This window comes from Mus caroli, chromosome 1 (assembly GCF_900094665.2).
Source record: "Mus caroli chromosome 1, CAROLI_EIJ_v1.1, whole genome shotgun sequence".
NCBI classification, from domain to species: domain Eukaryota; kingdom Metazoa; phylum Chordata; class Mammalia; order Rodentia; family Muridae; genus Mus; species Mus caroli.
Genome location: NC_034570.1, coordinates 169,571,987 through 169,589,252, shown reverse-complemented (window position 1 = coordinate 169,589,252; position 17,266 = coordinate 169,571,987). Strand labels below are relative to the sequence as shown.

Here is a 17,266-nt window from a genome sequence, read left to right as displayed (position 1 = left end):
TTTCTGAGTTCAAGGCCAGCCTGGTCTACAAAGTGAGTTCCAGGACAGCCAGGGCTACACAGAGAAACCCTGTCTCAAAAAAACAAAAAACAAAAAAACAAACAAACAAAAAAAAAAGAGTTGGCTATGTGGGTACACCAGACAGATGTACAGCCACTGAGAGTCAGCTATGTGGTACAACGTGCTAAACCAAGGTCCGCTAAACTAACTATTGCCTAAATGTGATTGATAGGTTTTCTCTGAAGATGAAATAAGCAAATTCAGCTGAATTAAAAGTAAAAAAGGAAGGTTTAATTGGGAATGGGCTCCAGGGAATTCCCCAGTCTCTGGGGATGAAGCCAGAAGAAGTCACAGGCAGACTATGTCACGGAGCATCTTATAGAGTCCAGTGGGGGTGGGGTGGCTTGTGACTTCAGGTGGGGGGGTTGGGACACCTGTCAGGAATGTGGTACTGGGCCTTTGTGGTGCTTTTTCTGCTGGGATGCATTCTAAGTGGGTAAGGTTGGAGGAAGAGGGAGGAAATGGAACTTGCTGGACTATGGCAGGGGATGTGGGGGTGTCGGGGTGGGGGGTGTGGGAAGGGGGAAGGTGTGAGGAGTAGGGGGTTGTGGAGTGGGGGAAGCAAGCCTGGGACTACAAATAAAATACTTCATCTTAAAGTCTTTCTGGGTGTCAGTTATTTGTGGATCTCAATGGTACATTCACCAAGAACTTGGAATAAAACATCTTTCCTGCTGGGCGGTGGTGGCGTAGGCCTTTAATCCCAGCACTCGGAAGGCAGAGGCAGGCAGATTTCTACAGAGTGAGTTCCAGGACAACCAAGGCTATACAGAGAAAAAAATAAATAAAAGAAAAAAACAAAACAAAAACACTCAAAACGAAACAAACAAAGCAAAACCACAAACAAACAAAAATTGAAAGCCACCCTCTGCACTGGGGCCGTCGTGCTGGACACAGCATTGATGTGTGTACAGTGCTAGGTTCCATTTCCGGTACCAGGAATGCAGAAACAAAATCAGTGCAACCAAGCCACCTTGCGCACACAGAACACAGATTAAAAGCGAGCAGAGTCCCCAGAGACAGTGAGGACAGACACCCGTATAGATCAGCAACACTGATGTGGGCAGATCTGAGGGGTTTACTTGTTTTAAATCAAGGTATTGCTCTGTAGCTTAGGCTGACCTCAAAATCCCATTTCTCCTGTGTAGTACAACTCCTATAAATTGTAGTAGACTCAGACTATGTTTATCTTCTTTGGCTTTGACAATTACTGGGGGGTAACCCCAAATCTACTTTCCTAACTGCTGGCCTGGCTTCCTCCCCAGTGATGTACTTGCTGTTTCTCCTGGTCCATCTCCTCTCATGGTACCTTCTCCTCTCTCCGCCTCAGTCTCCTCTCTCCTCCTCCAACCACCCCACTCAACCAGGTAACTCAAAAACCTGCCTGCCTCTAATCCCTCCAGTAATGGGCTGTAGCCATTTTTATTTAACCAACTGTTTTTAAATTAAGGAACAAAGTTTTACACAACAAAAGCTAGTAAACATGAGAAGTCACTCACAGGCCCAGACCTTTGGGTATAGAATTTAGCATTGCAATACATAGCAACAGAGCAAATCTCAACAATTCTCCTCTTCTGTCTAAATAAAAAGGGTCTTTTTCTTATAATAATAATAAACAGCATTCAGTTGGAACAATTATGAAAATTATTAGGTAAGAGTTACATTCAAAAAGTTCAGTCTATTCATATTTGGCAACTCAGGCGAAACTATTCTATTATCTATCCTATCCTGGTGAGTTCAGAGTTCTGTACCTAAATCTTTTTTTTTTTTTCTTTTTGGCCTTTGGTTTTTTGAGACAGGGTTTCTCTGTGTAGCTCTGGCTGTCCTGGAACTCACTTTGTAGACCAGGCTGGCCTCGAACTCAGAAATCTGCCTGCTCTGCCTCCCGAGTGCTGGGATTAAAGGCGTGTGCCACCACACCCGGCAAGGTTTATTATTATTACATGTAAGTACACTGTAGCTGACTTCAGACACACCTGAGAGGGCATCAGATCTCATTATAGATGGTTATGACCCATCATGTGGTTGCTGGGATTTGAACTCAGGACCTTCAGAACAGTCAGTGCTCTTAACTGCTGAGCCATCTCTCCAGCCCCTAAATCAATTTTTATCCTAACATGTATTATCATTCTAAAAATATCTCTGTAGATAGTTCTAGAACAACTTCTTCAATCCTAAACAATCTAAGTTTATAGTCAGGATATGCCTATCTAATCTTCAACTCCATCAGAGACCTGAGAAGGAATGAATATTACCTGAGTATGCAGGAGGGACTCGGCTTCCAAATTTTATAGAAATGTCGGAGACAGCTGGCCACTGAAGAGTTTTTCTCTGCTGGATCCTATCAATGGATACCCTGGACAGTCTACAACTGTTCCTGATAATACCTTTTGATTGCCTGCTTGTTTGGTTTTTTAACAGAAACGCCTCCTCCTTTATGGTCTGTCTCTTAAAGTTGGAGGAATGCTAATCTGTGTTTCCCATTGTTGCAATAGATCTCTTCCTCAAAAATTTGGCCTTAACTTTCCTATTTGACATTCTGGTCCTATACATTTAATCCATTGAAGACTTTGTAGTTCCTGTCCCATTATCTAGAAGCTGTGTAAATACCCTTTGAAGTGGCCAAGCTGGATTCCAGGAATCTTGTGATGTTAAGGTTACATCTGCCCCAGTAGCCATTAATCCCTCAATCTCAATTCCATCTGACGGTAATTTTAACTTTGGTCTCTTATCATTTATAGTAGTCTGCCAACGTCACTGTCTTTCAGTATTCTTAGAATCGCTTTAGGAGATGCTCGATTTTCCTTAAGAGGCTTGAGTTTTAAGCAGCTCTGTTTGTCCTATCAGACCTTGAATTTTTTGTTTGTTTGTTTTTGTTGTTTTTTGTTTTCAAGACAGGGTTTCTCTGTGTCGCCCTGGCTGTCCTGGAACTCACTCTGTAGACCAGGCTGGCCTCGAACTCAGAAATCTGCCTGCCTCTGCCTCCCGAGTGCTGGGATTAAAGGCAGGCGCCACCACGCCCAGCAGACCTTGAATTTTTAAATTGTTTTTCAGGAACATCTTCCCTTAGCAGACAGGAAACAAATGGCCCATGTTGGTTTTTGTCTGGCTGGCCGAAATTAAGGAATTACCTCGTATATCCTTGGATGGCCTACATTTAAAAGCCACATGTCCATTCCTTCCACATTCTCTACATTTCAAAGGAAACTTTCTCTCAGAATTATTACCATTTGTGGCAGTTTGAGTATCCTTGGCTCAGGGAGTGGCACTATTTGGAGATGTGGCCTTGCTGGAGGAAGTGTGTCACCATGTGCATAGGTTTTAAGACCCTCATCCTAGATGCCTAGATTCTCTTATCAGCCTTCAGCTGAAGATATAGAACTCTCAGCTCCTCCTGCACCATGCCTGCCTGGGCACTACCATGCTCTGCCTTGATGATAATGGACTGCACCTCCAAACTTGTAAGCCAGCCCCAATTAAATGTTGTCCTTATAAGAGTTGCTTTAGCCAGGCCTGGTGGCGCATGCCTTTAATCCCAGCACTCAGGAGGCAGAGGCAGGCGGATTTCTGAGTTCGAGGCCAGCCTGGTCTACAAAGTGAGTTCCAGGACAGCCAGGATTACACAGAGAAACCCTGTCTCAAACAACAACAAAAAAAAAAGAGTTGCTTTGGTCGTGATGTCTGTTCACAGCAGTAAAACCCTAACTAAGTAACAATTGTAGAAGGATTTTTCCTTAGGAATCGTTTGGTTACCTGTTACTTAGGGAGTGACTTGATCTTTTACAGGCATAGCAAGAGGTATCTTGTTATTTTATCTCCTGTAAGTGTTTGTCCAAACACAACTGGACTGTGAGCATTTGCTTCTATGTCCACAATAGTCTTAATCTATTCATAAAAAGCAGATCTTGCTCTTAATAGTCTAATAGCCTTTTTGCACCTATCATTAGCATTTTTCAAAAGCTAAAGATTCAATATTATTTCCTCTAACATTTGGATCTGATATTGCTCTATTTAGAGCTGCCGTTAGTCTCTGTAAAAAGTCTGTGAAAAGTTCGTTTGAACCCTGGGTTATCTTTGTGAATAATTCGGCTCTCCCCTGTTGTTCAACCTTGTCCCAAACACTTAAGACTATTGTGAGACATTGTTCTAGGACAGTAATCAAAGCCTTCCCACAATGCCAGCCATTATAACTGAGGGCCAGACTCTAGGATGGCTTTCATCAAATCTCTCCAGTCTTTTGGAATTATATAATTCCATGGCCCAGTTCTTTAGTCTCTGACAAATGGTGGGTGTGAGCCATAGCTCACGGTTGCTTCCCTAAACCTTTTTAAATCCTGTGCCTCTCTAGGCTGCCATTTGATTTCTTCATCCAATTCCCTTATCAAGGCTGGGGAAATCGTTTTAGGTTGTCTTTCTTTGTTTTGTTTTGTTTTAAAAGAAATAGACTGCCCTTTTGAAGTCCAAGGTGATGCTGTATGTTCTGGCCTTCATTCCTCTGTTCCTACCTTAGTACACATACTTGAACTTTACTTCTGATCAGTTGTAAATTTTCTTCTAAGACTTCTCCAATTTTTATTATTTTCCTTTTCTTGTATCCTTATCTTAGTGTCCCCATCAATTTTGCTTATAACGTTCTCTAAACTTTCCTGTTTGTTTTTCTATCTTTGTTATTTTAGTATTCCCAATTGTGTTCATAAATCTCTTTAAAATTTTTTATCCCTTTCCTGCTTCTCAGCCATCTGAAGTCTCTGTATTCTGATTTATAACTTTCAGTTCTCTCTCCTTTGATGCTTTGCCACTGTTTTCATCCTGTTTTACAAAAAAAATTTCATCCTTTTTCTAAGACTTGTGAATACTTTTTTTTTGTTTGTTTGTTTTTTTTTGTTTTTTTTTTGAGACAGGGTTTCTCTGTGTAGCCCTGGCTGTCCTGGAACTCACTTTGTAGACCAGGCTGGCCTCGAACTCAGAAATCCGCCTGCCTCTGCCTCCCGAGTGCTGGGATTAAAGGCGTGCGCCACCACGCCCGGCTCGACTTGTGAATACTTTAAGGCCCTGTTTATTAAAAAGGCACAGCGAACTAAAATGCTTCTTAGGATAAGAGTGAAGCTTAACAATGCAATATTGTAACTGGAAAGATGTCAATTTCCTCTAGATCCATCCCTTTCCAACTGTTCAAAATAGCATCACATAAAACCCAAAAGATCTTTACTATGTTTATCATCTTTATGTGTCTATTTCTTTCCAAAATATCAACTTCCAACCCTAGTACCCGATCTGGAGTTTTCTGCGCTTTTATCTCCCTCTTGTGTTTGATTCCGGATACTGCAGAGATTTCTGATTCTTTTATTTGTAGGGCGAGCTGATTGTAGGGAAAAAAAACAAAAAAACAAAAAACATAGCTTTTTTTTTTCCCCCTCCTTCCCCCCCCCCTTCCCTTTTGCCCCGGCCCCACTCGCTCCGGCCCCGTACAAGGCCTGTGAATGACCTTTTCTCTGTTGGAAAAATGGTGTGAGTCCAGCTCCGAGCCCCTGGTGTGGCTGTCTCAGGGCTTGGGGCCAAAGTGCAACCAATTCAGTGTACCAATTCTAGGCACCAGCTGCCTAGAGGGAAGGAAAGGTGAGCAGAGGCAGAAGGGGCGGAGCTCCGAATGCCCAGATCAGATCGCTGTCCCAGTGGAAAACACGTTTAGGGCTGTGTCTCAACAAGCATTTGAGCCTTGTGCTGGGAGGGAACCCCCGGAAGCTCTCCGTGTTTCAGGACTGATGCTATGGGACCACGTAGCCTGGTGAATGAGGCAGTTGCCTGGTTCCAAGCACTATCTATTGTTTTTGTTGTTGTCGTTCTGTAGTGGCTTAAAGGCTGCGTTTTTGGGGAAGGGTGTGCATCTCCACCCTGTAACTTGTCCCTGATAGTTTGGTTCTATGCCCAAGGGAAAGTGTACCAAAATGTAGTACAACTATTTTGAATTTATCCTGGACTAGCTTACAAATAAATGAGACTCAGACTATGGTTATTTTATTTGGCTTTGATAGTTACTGGGAGTGTGTGTGTGTGTGTGTGGGGGGTAACCCCTAACTTATTTTTTCTAACAGCTGGTCTGGCTACCCCAGTGTGTACCGCAGATACTGTTCCATGCTCTCACGGTACATCTCCACTCATGGCACTTTCTCCTCTCTCCTTGTTCTTCTCCATCTTCTGCCAAGCCTGACATGGTAACTCAAAACCTGCCTACCTCTACTCCCTCCAGTAATTGGTTGTAGCCATTTTTATTTAACCAATATTTTTAAATTAAGGAGCAAGGTTTGGGCAATAAAAGCTGGCCTAGACCTTGGAGTACTGAATTTAGCATTACAATACATTGCAATAGAGTAAACAAAGCAAAGAGGAATGCTCCTGCCTCAGCCTCGCAGGTGCTGCAATTATAGAAGTGTACATTTTAAGAGTTTCTCCTACTACTGAGCCAGCCCCGACCTCACTATAGTGCAGCAACAAAATGTCGGAGAAAAGGAGGTAGTGGGTGAGTGTTGATGGGCATCCCAGGCTCAGACTCAGAATGGCCACAGCCAACCTCCAAGCTCCATGACATCAGCCCCAATTTCAGCAGAAATTTCTTAAAAGGGATTAAGTCACTGGCTCCAATGGACTCCAGCCTGCCCAGGTCGACAACAGAGAGAGCTCTATCCATCTTGTTTATCAGCCAGTATCCACAATGCCTTCTTCAAACTTTATGGTCCATTTCAGGAAGCTGCTTTCAACTTCTGTAAAGTGCCGCTTTCAGCAAACAATACTCCTGCATTGTTCCAAGTGTATACAATGCAGATTACAGCTGTCTTAGGTTGTAAATGATGGTTAAAAGGGGGATCAGAGGCATTGTTCCGGTAAAGGCTGGCGGAACAAACAGGAGAGATCCAACTGCTGGCTGAGCACACCTCACCCTGAAGTCTTAGGAGACCTCAAGGTGTTTTATTAACTTTGGCTGTGAGGTCCAGCATAAGTTCCAGTCTGTTAGAATCTAAGAGATCTTTTCACAATACTGTGTTGCCTCACCTAGGAGGTTACCAAAGCATAGCCTATCTCTGTCCCAGTCTGTGAGAGTGTTTCCAAAGAGGATTTAGCCAAGAAGAAAGACCTGCCCTGGATGTAGGCGATAACAATCCCAAAATCCACCTGTGTTCCAATGCTCTTCCCTAACTACCTGCCTGGAGGGACTGAATCCGCTAGGAGTCCGAGCCAAGAGAAACTCTTTTTGTTGTTGTTTGGGTTTTTTGTTTTGTTTTGTTTTTTGTTTTTGTTTTTTGGTGTTTTGGGGGGTTGTTTTTGTTTGTTTGTTTTTGTTTTGTTTTGTTTTGGGATTTTTTTTTTTCGAGACAGGGTTTCTCTGTATAGCCCTGGCTGTCCTGGAACTCACTCTGTAGACCAGGCTGGCCTTGAACTCAGAAATCCGCCTGCCTCTGCCTCCCAAGTGCTGGGATTAAAGGCATGCACCACCATGCCCGGTTGAGAAACTCTTTGACAGTAGATTTTCCCAGGTGCTTAGCTCACTGACAGGAATGGGAAGGTCACACAGGAGCGGTCACCAGGCTCTTGACAGGATCTGGAACCAGTGAAAATTTCCTTTCTGTCCTGTTAACATTCAGCAATCCTTCAATTTCCTGAGGACCCAGCACTGAGAGCCTGAGGCAGAGTCAGCAGGATGGGGACAGAGTTAGCCAGTGGCGGGCTCAAACAAGGTCATGAATAGGCCTAACGTGATATATCTATTCCTCGTACAGTCACAAATGCATTAGTAAATTTATAATGGGCAATGTCCTTTGGGAATATTCTTTTAGTGTCTCAATTTAAATACCAATTGATGTTAAAGAAACTGGAAGAAAGACAAATGTATTCTTAACAAAATAAGACAGAGAAGCTGGGCATGGTGGCACACGCCTTTAATCCCAGCACCCGGGAGGCAGAGGCAGGCGGATTTTTGAGTTCCAGGCCAGCCTGGTCTACAAAGTGAGTGCCAGGACAGCCAGGGCTACACAGAGGAACCCTGTCTCGAAAAACCAAAAAAAAAAAAAAAAGACAGAGCATTCTTATTACTTTATATGTATATATATATATGTGTGTGTGTGTGTGTGTTTGTTTTGTTTTTGTTTTTTGAGACAGGGTTTCTCTGTGTAGCCCTGGCTGTCCTGGAACTCACTTTGTAGACCAGGCTGGCCTTGAACTCAGAAATCTGCCTGTCTCTGCCTCCCAAGTGCTGGGATTAAAGGCGTGTGCCACAGCGCCCGGCTCTTATTACTTTATAATCCTCGTTTCTGCAACTGGTTATGAGGTCTTAGCTGGTATTTATAACTGCCTTCTTGTAGCTGCCTGCGGCCACACTAACTGGGTTCCTGTATGGGAGGCCAGAGCTGTAAAGGAGAGACTGGTGAGAGAAGAAAAGAGATCAAGACAAATTTTCTGATCATGGCTGATGTTTACTAAGAGTCTGTGCTTATATGGGGGGAGGCCCATCCCCTGCCACAAAGCTTTTTGATGCTTTGTTGCTAAGTTGTTAGCACTAGTCTGTCAGAGCTGTTAGCATTAGGTCGCCAAGTCCACAGGTTGTTGGCTATCTCAGGAATATCTCAGGAAGACAGGTTCAGCCTCTCTAGTTTTTGAGAAAGAGCAGTGGCAGGTGACAGAACAATAAAGCCATCTAGGTGGGAAGGCTCCACCCCAGGTAGTCTCATTCTCAGGGCAGCAAGGTCTGAGCCAGCCTGCTCAAGGCTGGGGGAGGCTACACCTTCCTTGACTACCCTTTCTGTATTTCCTTCACCCTTGGCAGGCACCTCAGCAGGTCTTGGCTCTTTTCCTGGAGGATTGACCCATACCTTCATTCCTGATGGGTCTGTGTCCTTTGTCATCCTGCTTGGATTAGGCTGTTGTAGTTTCCCACTGACTTTAATCACAGGACATGGTAGTACTAGGAGACGCCCTAAGGGATCTCCTGCACTCCAGACATCATCCTGTTTACCTCCATTGTGGAGAGGCAGTCCAATTTCCCCATGGTAATCTGGATCTATCACCCCTCCTAACACTGTTATTCCTTTCTTAGCCTGTGGGTTTCAGGGTATTAGAAGCCCAAAATGACGAGGGGGAAGTCTGAGCTTCCAGTTCAATGGAACATTTATTGTGGTTCCTGGTAGGAGCACTCCCCTCTCTGGAGCCAAAACTTCTACGCCAGCAGAACCTAGAGTTGTGGGGACAGGAAGCAAAAATTTTCCTAGAGGGTCACTAGGAGTGATAGTGAGTGGAACTATTCCCTTTCCACCCCTTGATTCCTGGACTCATGGATCCTGGTTATGGGAGAAACTGTACCATATATTGGACGCTGATTCAAAGCATATACTGCCTTCTGAAGAACTCTGCCCCAGCCCTCCATGCTGCTGCCACCTAATTGGCACTGTAACTGTCTTCAAAAGGCCTTGGTGCCCAATTAAACCCATTGAATTTAATTCATTTAATTGAGCAGCAGCATCTCCGATCCTAAGGTCTGGCGCAAGGAAAAGGGCAAGGACAAAACTCTTCAAATGTGCTGGTGTCCTTCTCACCAGTTTGGGTCTACAGGGCTGGTGAAGGGCAGCCTTCTTCTGGTCCTTCCCATTGTGGAGGATTAGGTTTTACACAACGTATCCACTCTAGCATTGCAATTTCCCTAAGCCTTAAAATCCCTTCGTCAACACTAAGCCAAAGGATATCAGGCATCTCCAACTCCTTTTCAGTAGGCCATCTTTTGGTAAACACTTCAACCAACCATTCAAACAAACTTCTGACTGATACCTTTTTTAAAAAATTTTAAACTGTGTAAGCTTCCATATTAAACTTAGAATCTCCACTCAGAGGGCCCATGTCAATAAACTCAGCCTGCTCTAGTTTTATGTTCCTTCCACCATTATCCCACGCCCTTAAAATCCTTCCCACACATAGTCCCCAAGCTTCTGCTTGAATGAATTAGCAAACTCATTAAGCTCCTTAGAAGTGTAGCGAATTTTCTCATGGACTACACTTTCTACCTCCCCTCTAGGGGTCTGCTTTGCCTTGATTCTGGTTATAAGTCTAGAAGAAACTATTGGTGGACCTTGAGAAACATCAGTATTGTCTTGTCTGGCATTTTCTTCAGCTGAAGTCACTGCTGGTTTATCAGATTCTAGGGGATTAATTTCCTCATGTGAGGAAGGCATTATTTCAAGGGGTGGGGCTAAGGGTACTACTTCCTCAGGTGGGGCAAACCCTTGAGAATCTGAAGATTCAAAATTCTCAGCTTCAACAGGGTCTTCCCACACATCCTCATCCCAAGTTATAGGATTCCATTCTTTGCCAATTAATGTCCTTACTTTAACTGCTAACAGCCTCTGAGGCTGAGACTTGAATTTTTGCTGTAATTTAGCCAACCTTATAATGAGGGCTTCAGTTTGATTTTCTGCAACTTGAGCTCTGTGGCTGTTGGAGAGGAGATTCTCTTCAAGGACACAGTTAGCAACTTTTAGATTGTTTACTTGAGTCTGGAGTCATTCAATTTTATCATACAACTCCTTCTTTTCCTTCATCATTTTTTTTCCCTGAGATGCTAAGAGCAACCACCCAGCAAAATCATTTTCTGATCTTTTCCCCCATCTTGTAGAACGTTTTGTATACAGAATCACCTAATTCATCAAGATAATCAAAGGCATTAGCTTCTTTAAGCTTGGAATATAGTTTCAACCACAGATCTTCAATATTCTCTGAGCTCCCAAGAGGGAGAGACTCTGGAGAGGTTTCAGTAGTTGAAGGTGCTGGTGAATTATCAAACCAACTCCAGATTTTTAAAAGATTCATTCTTATACTTCTGCTCCTCTAGAATCACCCCACTCCTGGTACCAACTTCTGTATTAGGGTTCTCTAGAGTCACAGAACTTATGGATAGTCTCTATATAGTAAGGAAATCTGTTGATGACTTGCAGTCTGTAGTCCAAATCCCCAACAATGGTCAGCAGCAGCTGTGAATGGAAGTACAAGAATCTAGCAGTTGTTTAGTCCTACAAGGCAAGCAGGAGAAGAGAGAGGGTATATCTTCCTTTTTCCAATGTCCTTATGTAGGTCTCTAGCAGAAGGTGTGGCCCAGATGAAAGGTGTGTGTTACCATGCCTTTAAACTCAGATGACCTTGAATTTAGAGATCTCCCTGTCTTAATCTTTTAGAATTTATTGCCACTATGCCTCAAGATCTCCATGTGTAGATCCAGGTCAGAAACTTGTATCTCCCAGCCTCCAGATTAGGGACACTGGTGAGCTTTCCAATTCTGGATTGTAGTTCATTCCAGATATAGTCAAGTTGACCACCAGGAATAGACACTAAATTACATAAAATGTTTTGTGAATATTAGTTTTTTTTTTATCAGCGCGTGTGTTCATGAGGTGTCTGTGTATGCATAGGTGGGAATGTCCATGTGTGTGTGTGTGTGTGTGTGTGTGTGTGTATGAAGGACAGACAACCTCAGGAATGCCATCTCCTTCCTTTAAGACTGGGCTTCTCGTTGGCCTGGGGCTCACCAATTAGACCACTGGCCAGTAAGCTCCATGGGTTCCTCCTGCCTCTGCTTCACAAGTGTGCGCCAGTACATGTGGCATATTTATATGGGTTCTGGTATCAAACTCAGTACCTCATGCTTGCAAAGTAAGTACCCTACTTTCTGTGTCATCCTCCCAGCCCCAATGTTAGCTATTGTAATAGCATCAATGGTAATAAATTCCTGATGACCTAAGTCTGCTCGGGGCCTTTCCAGATTGCAGCCCTAAGTCCAGCTGACATCTGTTATGAGGAGACCTTGTCGACGCTGAGATATGCCGAGAGGTGGGTAGCTTGTGGGCAGTACCTAGTCATTGTGTTCTGTGTCCTGAGTCACAACTCTGTTCAGCTCTACTTGATGGCTTGGTGTTTGGGCTGGGGGTCCAGTGGGGAGGACCAAGTGGCCCGTGAGAGGGGAGGAGGCGCTGGAGGGTGGGCTTGACAACAAGGACGCAGGGATAAGCACAGCAGTTGTTCTTGCTGTTCTCACAGGGATACTCACAAATTACACCATGGACCTTAAAGGTGGTAGTGTGTGGCCTTTAATCCCAGCACCTGGGAGTCTGAGGCAGGTGAATCTCAGTGAGTTAGAGCTCCAGCCAGCTAGGCAACAAAACCCTACAGTGCATTTGTGCTTCTCCTAAGGGACCTTCAGACACTTCTCAGCCAGGGTCCCTTCCCAGCCTTCGTGGCTCAGAGGCAGTACTTTTTCACACCACATTTTCTCCCAGTATCTGTAATGCAAGTTCAGATCTGTAGGTGGAACTCAGGCTTTAGGAACATCTAGAATGTTCCTCTTCTCCTTCCACCTGTTGCTGCAATCTTTGTTGTGTGTGTGTGTGTGTGTGTGTTTTAACATTTATTTATTATATGTAAGTACACTGTAGCTGTCTTCAGACACCCCAGAAGAGGGCATTAGATCTCATTACAGATGGTTGTGAGCCATTGTGTAGTTGCTGGGTGCTCTTAACTGCTGAGTCATCTCTCCAGCCCTCTTTGCTGTGTTTTATCAAAGGTAGCATAAGGTTGTGGGAGGGAGCAGCTCAGTGGCCCCAGGCCACCGAGGTGTTCCCCTGAGGTGACATGCCTAGTACATGCGACAGGCCTGGTACAAAAGGAAGTTTATTGGGGGAAGTGATGGGGACCTGGGAAAGGGGTAGAGACAGAGAAAGGAGGGGGACAGAAAAGGATAGGAAGAGAGAGGAGAGAAGAATAGGAGACGGACAGAGAGATGGAGGGAGAGATGGAGAGATGTGGAGGGAGAGAGGGGTGAGGGGAGGAGGGAGGAGAGGGGCAGGGAGAAAGCTGGAGTCGCTGAGTAGTTCTCATGCGGAGGTGGGGGGGTTGGGGGGGCTGGGGGGCTGGCTTGCACCTGGCAGGTTGCATGGCTAGGCAAGCTGTCCCTGGGTAGCTGTTGGGCTAGTAGATTTCTGCTAGTAGTTGTGCACAGGGGGGTGCCCGGCTCTATCCACTCTGTCCTGGACTTTGGGCTTGGCGCAAGCCTCATTAGAATTTGTTTAAAATTTCTTTTGTGAAATAAAATGGCAAAGGCTTGAGACAGCTGTGGCGGTGAAGTTCTGTGGTAAAGCAGGTCTAATCCCCAACATCAAGATAAAAATAGCATAAGATACTCAGTTAAATTCAAATTTTAGATGGAGAGTAAGTCAGGTATGCCTGAGTTTCTGTGGTGACACGGGAGGTGGGGGCAGGAACAGAAACCCTGTGAGTTGACTGCAGCCTGTGGCACATAAAGGGGCAGTTTGCCTATGGCTCCCTGGGTTCTAATTGCTGACGAAGCACATTCTTGGATTAGCCAAGTGTTCAGGACCCAGGATGTTCAGGGGCCCAGCACAGGGACTGGGCTGAGCTTAGTGAATGTGTATGAAGCATGTAGGTTACTGAAATCAGCTTTGGTCTTCATGCTTGCAGATATGTCTAGCCTGTGACCCACAGGCCCACAATGTGAATATGGCCCAAGAAATTTGTAGATGACAATGTAGTGTCACAATGTCAAAAGGCTAGGCAGTCCAGGTAGCGAAAGCTGACATGGTTTCGCCCGGGATCTGAGCTTGCCTGCTGCTACCCCAGGGCTGGTGCTAAAGCTCTGACTGCAAAAGGGCCTGAGAGTGTGTCTGCCATTGCAAATGCAGGGCTAAGAAGGTTCGCAACAGAGTGGTGATCAACACCTGTCCACTGGAGAGAGCGTCCAGGGCCGAGAACTCACTGCTACTTGGATTCAGGGGCGCTGGAGCAGCAGGTAAATCAAGTCAGAAGGCCAAGCTCAGCCCCTCCTAGAGTTGGATGACACCCAGGGGCTAGGACAGAGGGGTGACTTGTAGAGCAGCTGGTCTGGGGAGGGAGAGCTGGCCAGGCAGATAGGGTGGGAGGGAAGGCCTAAGTTTTGTTAAGGGTTTTAACAAAGTGACTCAAGGGGCTGGTGAGATGGCTCAGGAGTTAAGAGCACTGGCTGTTCTTCCAGAGGTCTTGAATTCAATTCCCAGGAACCATGTGGTGGCTCACAACCATCTTAGGGGAATCTGATGCCCTATTCAGGCAGGCGGATGTATATGCAGCAGAGAACTCATATATTAAATAAATTAAAAAAAAATAATAAAACAAGCAAACAAACAAACCAAAGTGACTCGACCTTGAGAAATCCCAGCTTGGAGATCAGTGTAAGGCCTCCTTTGTTACAAGAAACAAAGCCTTGGGCTTTCCCACGGAGTAGGTGCACCCATGAGAACACATTTCCAGGCTTCCCATGCCAACTGGCTGACCTCAGGCATCCACTGCAACAAAGCACTGCCTGAGTTAGAGGAGATGCAGACGGTGGCCCACACCTGGCCCTGCTGGTCACAAGTGCTGGGTGTTGACCTGTGTGTGGCATCGAATTCCCACTATTACAAACCCAGACATGAAACATGAAAAAATGGTGGAAGGCAAATCTGTTTTTTTTTTTCTGAACCTCTGGCTGGATGGGAAGTCCTTGTGCGGATAGATGGCCACGTGCCTACACACATGAAAAGGAGAAAGAGGGACCTCTGAGCTCCATGCTCCCCACGAACTCCTCCGTGCTCCCCATGAACTGTCTTCTGTGTTCTTATCATGCCCGAGTTACCCCAGGACCAGGCAAATGAGTCTTCCCGAAGAATCACACAGAAGCAGCTCAGTTTTCTCTCTCCTCTGTCTCCTTTACATCTCACCTTGGATGATGGCCTGTTGCTTTAAGTTCCTCCTTCTCTCTAGAGCACCCAGCCTGTTTCTGGGCAGAACAGCAGCTGGGGAATCAGGGGACCTGGGCCCAGCTGCTGGAGCAGGCACGGAGGGAGTGGGAGGAGCAGTATGAGGCACTCACACAGGTAAGACTCACACCATTGCTGTGGTCCTCTCCTGGGGCTCTGGCAGGGAGTAGGGAGCCAGGGGAGGATGCCAGGGGCCTGAAAAGAGGTAAGGCAGAAGTAAAGGAGGGCGGGGCCATAGAAGATGGCTGGTGGGGGACCAAAGGAAGTGAGGGCCCTGGGACAGGGCCTGCCCAGACAGCTCTCCTACCTCCCGAGGCCCCTGGGACAGACTTCTTGTCTTCCTAGGAGCAGCAGATGGTAAGGATTCTCCCGCACCTCCTCAACGTCAATGAAGACCCACAGCTCACGGGGGTCCTCAAGTTCTTCATTCACAATGGTACCTGATTCTGCTGTCCCCTTACTCTTCCATCCACCACCCCCCCCCACTCCACCGCCCCAGGCCAGTTCTAATTTCCCTTTCCTTCCTCCCTCTCTTCCCCCACTTCAGATCCTCCCCTCTCCCTCCATGCTGTTCTCCCTCTCTTTCCTCCCTCCCTCCCTCCCTCCCTCCCTCCCTCCCTCCCTTCCTTCCTTCCTTCCTTCCTTCCTTCCTTCCTTCCTTCCTTCTTTTTTCTTTGAAAGAATGCTTTCATTCATTCAAGTAAGGTTGGCCAGAATGGAGTTCCTTTCTTCCACTCTTCCCTCCCTCCCTCCCTTCTTCTCTCCCTTCCTTCCTCCCTTCCCCTTTCCTTTTTTTGATTTTTTTTTTAAATTGCACTACAAAGCAAATTCACATCTTTAACCTCTCTTGAGTGTTCAGTGCAGAGGCACTAAACCATCACCACATCTATTCCAGAACTTTCCATCATTGTATCAGACCGGAACTCTGTACCCATTAAAAGCCACCTCCCCTCTCTCCTTCCTGAGCCCCGAGAGACCTCCGCTCTTCCTTCTGTGTCTGCATTTCACCATGCCAGGTGCCTCAGAGCAGCGACATCACCCCACAGTTCTCCGTTGTCTCTCTCAGTCCACGGAGCATAACTAAGCTCATTCAAGGTGTAGCATAGCTTGGAATTTCTTTCCTTAGTGAGTGTTATTGGTCCATCACCCAAATGTGGTCACATCGAATTTTTGTCTAATGGTTCCCGAGGAGGTGGCAGCCTTTGGAATGGCTCTCCATTACGTGTGCTACTGAATGGGTTGGAACGCAGAGCCCAGAGTTGGGCTGACATCTGTACTCTCCTCCTGGCCGCTATGCGTGTCTAAGATGGGTGTCGGGAGGACAGCCAGACCCACTCAGGAGCTGCAGGGGACACTGTGCACCTCAAGGGGCCAGCCACCACAGTAAAAGAGCTTCTAAGAGGAGTGACCCAGCCTCAGTGGGTCACTGAGAACTAAGGCCCATGAAGAAGGTGGCACTGTCACAAAGTTGGTAATCCCAAGGGGGGAAAAGCAGAAAGTAAAATAATTATACATAAAGCAGCGTCATATCTGGGTGTTATGATTGACAGCTCCAATGAGGAAAACAGATCCTTTGTCTGCTCTTACTGAGGAAAAAAATGCCACCTTCAAACTATCAGGGATATTACCTTATCAAGGCCAAAGGATGATAATTTTTAAAGATAAACCGTCCTGACTCTTTCCAGGCTCCTGTGATGTTGGTCGAGCTGCCTCAAACGCCATCTGCCTTCAAGGCCTGGGGTAAGGACAGCACCTGAGTCCTGAACTAGAGGACCAGGACTTCTCAGCCTGGACATCTGTCTTGTTTGGTTTTGGCTTTTTTGTAGATGGGATCATACTATGTAGTTCGGGTTGGCTTCAAATACAAAATCCCCTGCCTCCTCCTGAGTGCTAGATTGTCAGGTTTATGACAACGTGCTTGGCTGGGGAAGATTCTGGAAAGATTCTGGTCATGGGTAAGGCAGACTTAAGTCCAGTTGGATGGGCAATATTTAAAAGTTCCCAGGCCTCCCTCAGCATCCTCTCCAGTGCTCACGAGAGAGTGCTCCCAGAAGTGCAGCGTGCTGCATGCTCCTTATGCTCCTTTTGAGAGATAAGGGACACCAATAGTTAGAGCCAATAAGGCAGAACTCCACAGCAGAAGCAAGGCGACCGAGCCAGAAACAAGGGGAGAGGAAAGACCATGCACACTGTGTAGGGTCTTTCACGACTGTACCTCTGGGTGGCTGTATCCTCAGGTGTCTGTGTTTGAAGCTCTCACTGAAACAGCTTTAAAAATTAATTTAGGCCAGGCGTGGTGGCACATGCCTTTAATCCCAGCACTTGGGAGGCAGAGGCAGGCGGATTTCTGAGTTCAAAGCCAGCCTGGTCTACAGAGTGAGTTCCAGGAC

At 46.0% G+C, this 17,266-nt stretch overlaps 1 protein-coding gene across 1 annotated transcript in view; it reads left to right on the top strand.

Moving 5' to 3' along the window:
• The window catches only part of LOC110304409 (kinesin-like protein KIF28P), a 50,489-nt gene that overhangs the window by 17,975 nt on the left and 15,248 nt on the right, over window positions 1-17,266 (top strand). Inside the window, exons 8-12 of the mRNA XM_021175827.2 lie at window positions 11,852-11,919; window positions 13,785-13,891; window positions 14,881-14,993; window positions 15,222-15,312; window positions 16,562-16,616. Of these exons, the coding sequence (XP_021031486.1) occupies window positions 11,852-11,919; window positions 13,785-13,891; window positions 14,881-14,993; window positions 15,222-15,312; window positions 16,562-16,616 (434 nt within the window). The remainder of the gene's footprint in view (window positions 1-11,851; window positions 11,920-13,784; window positions 13,892-14,880; window positions 14,994-15,221; window positions 15,313-16,561; window positions 16,617-17,266) is intronic.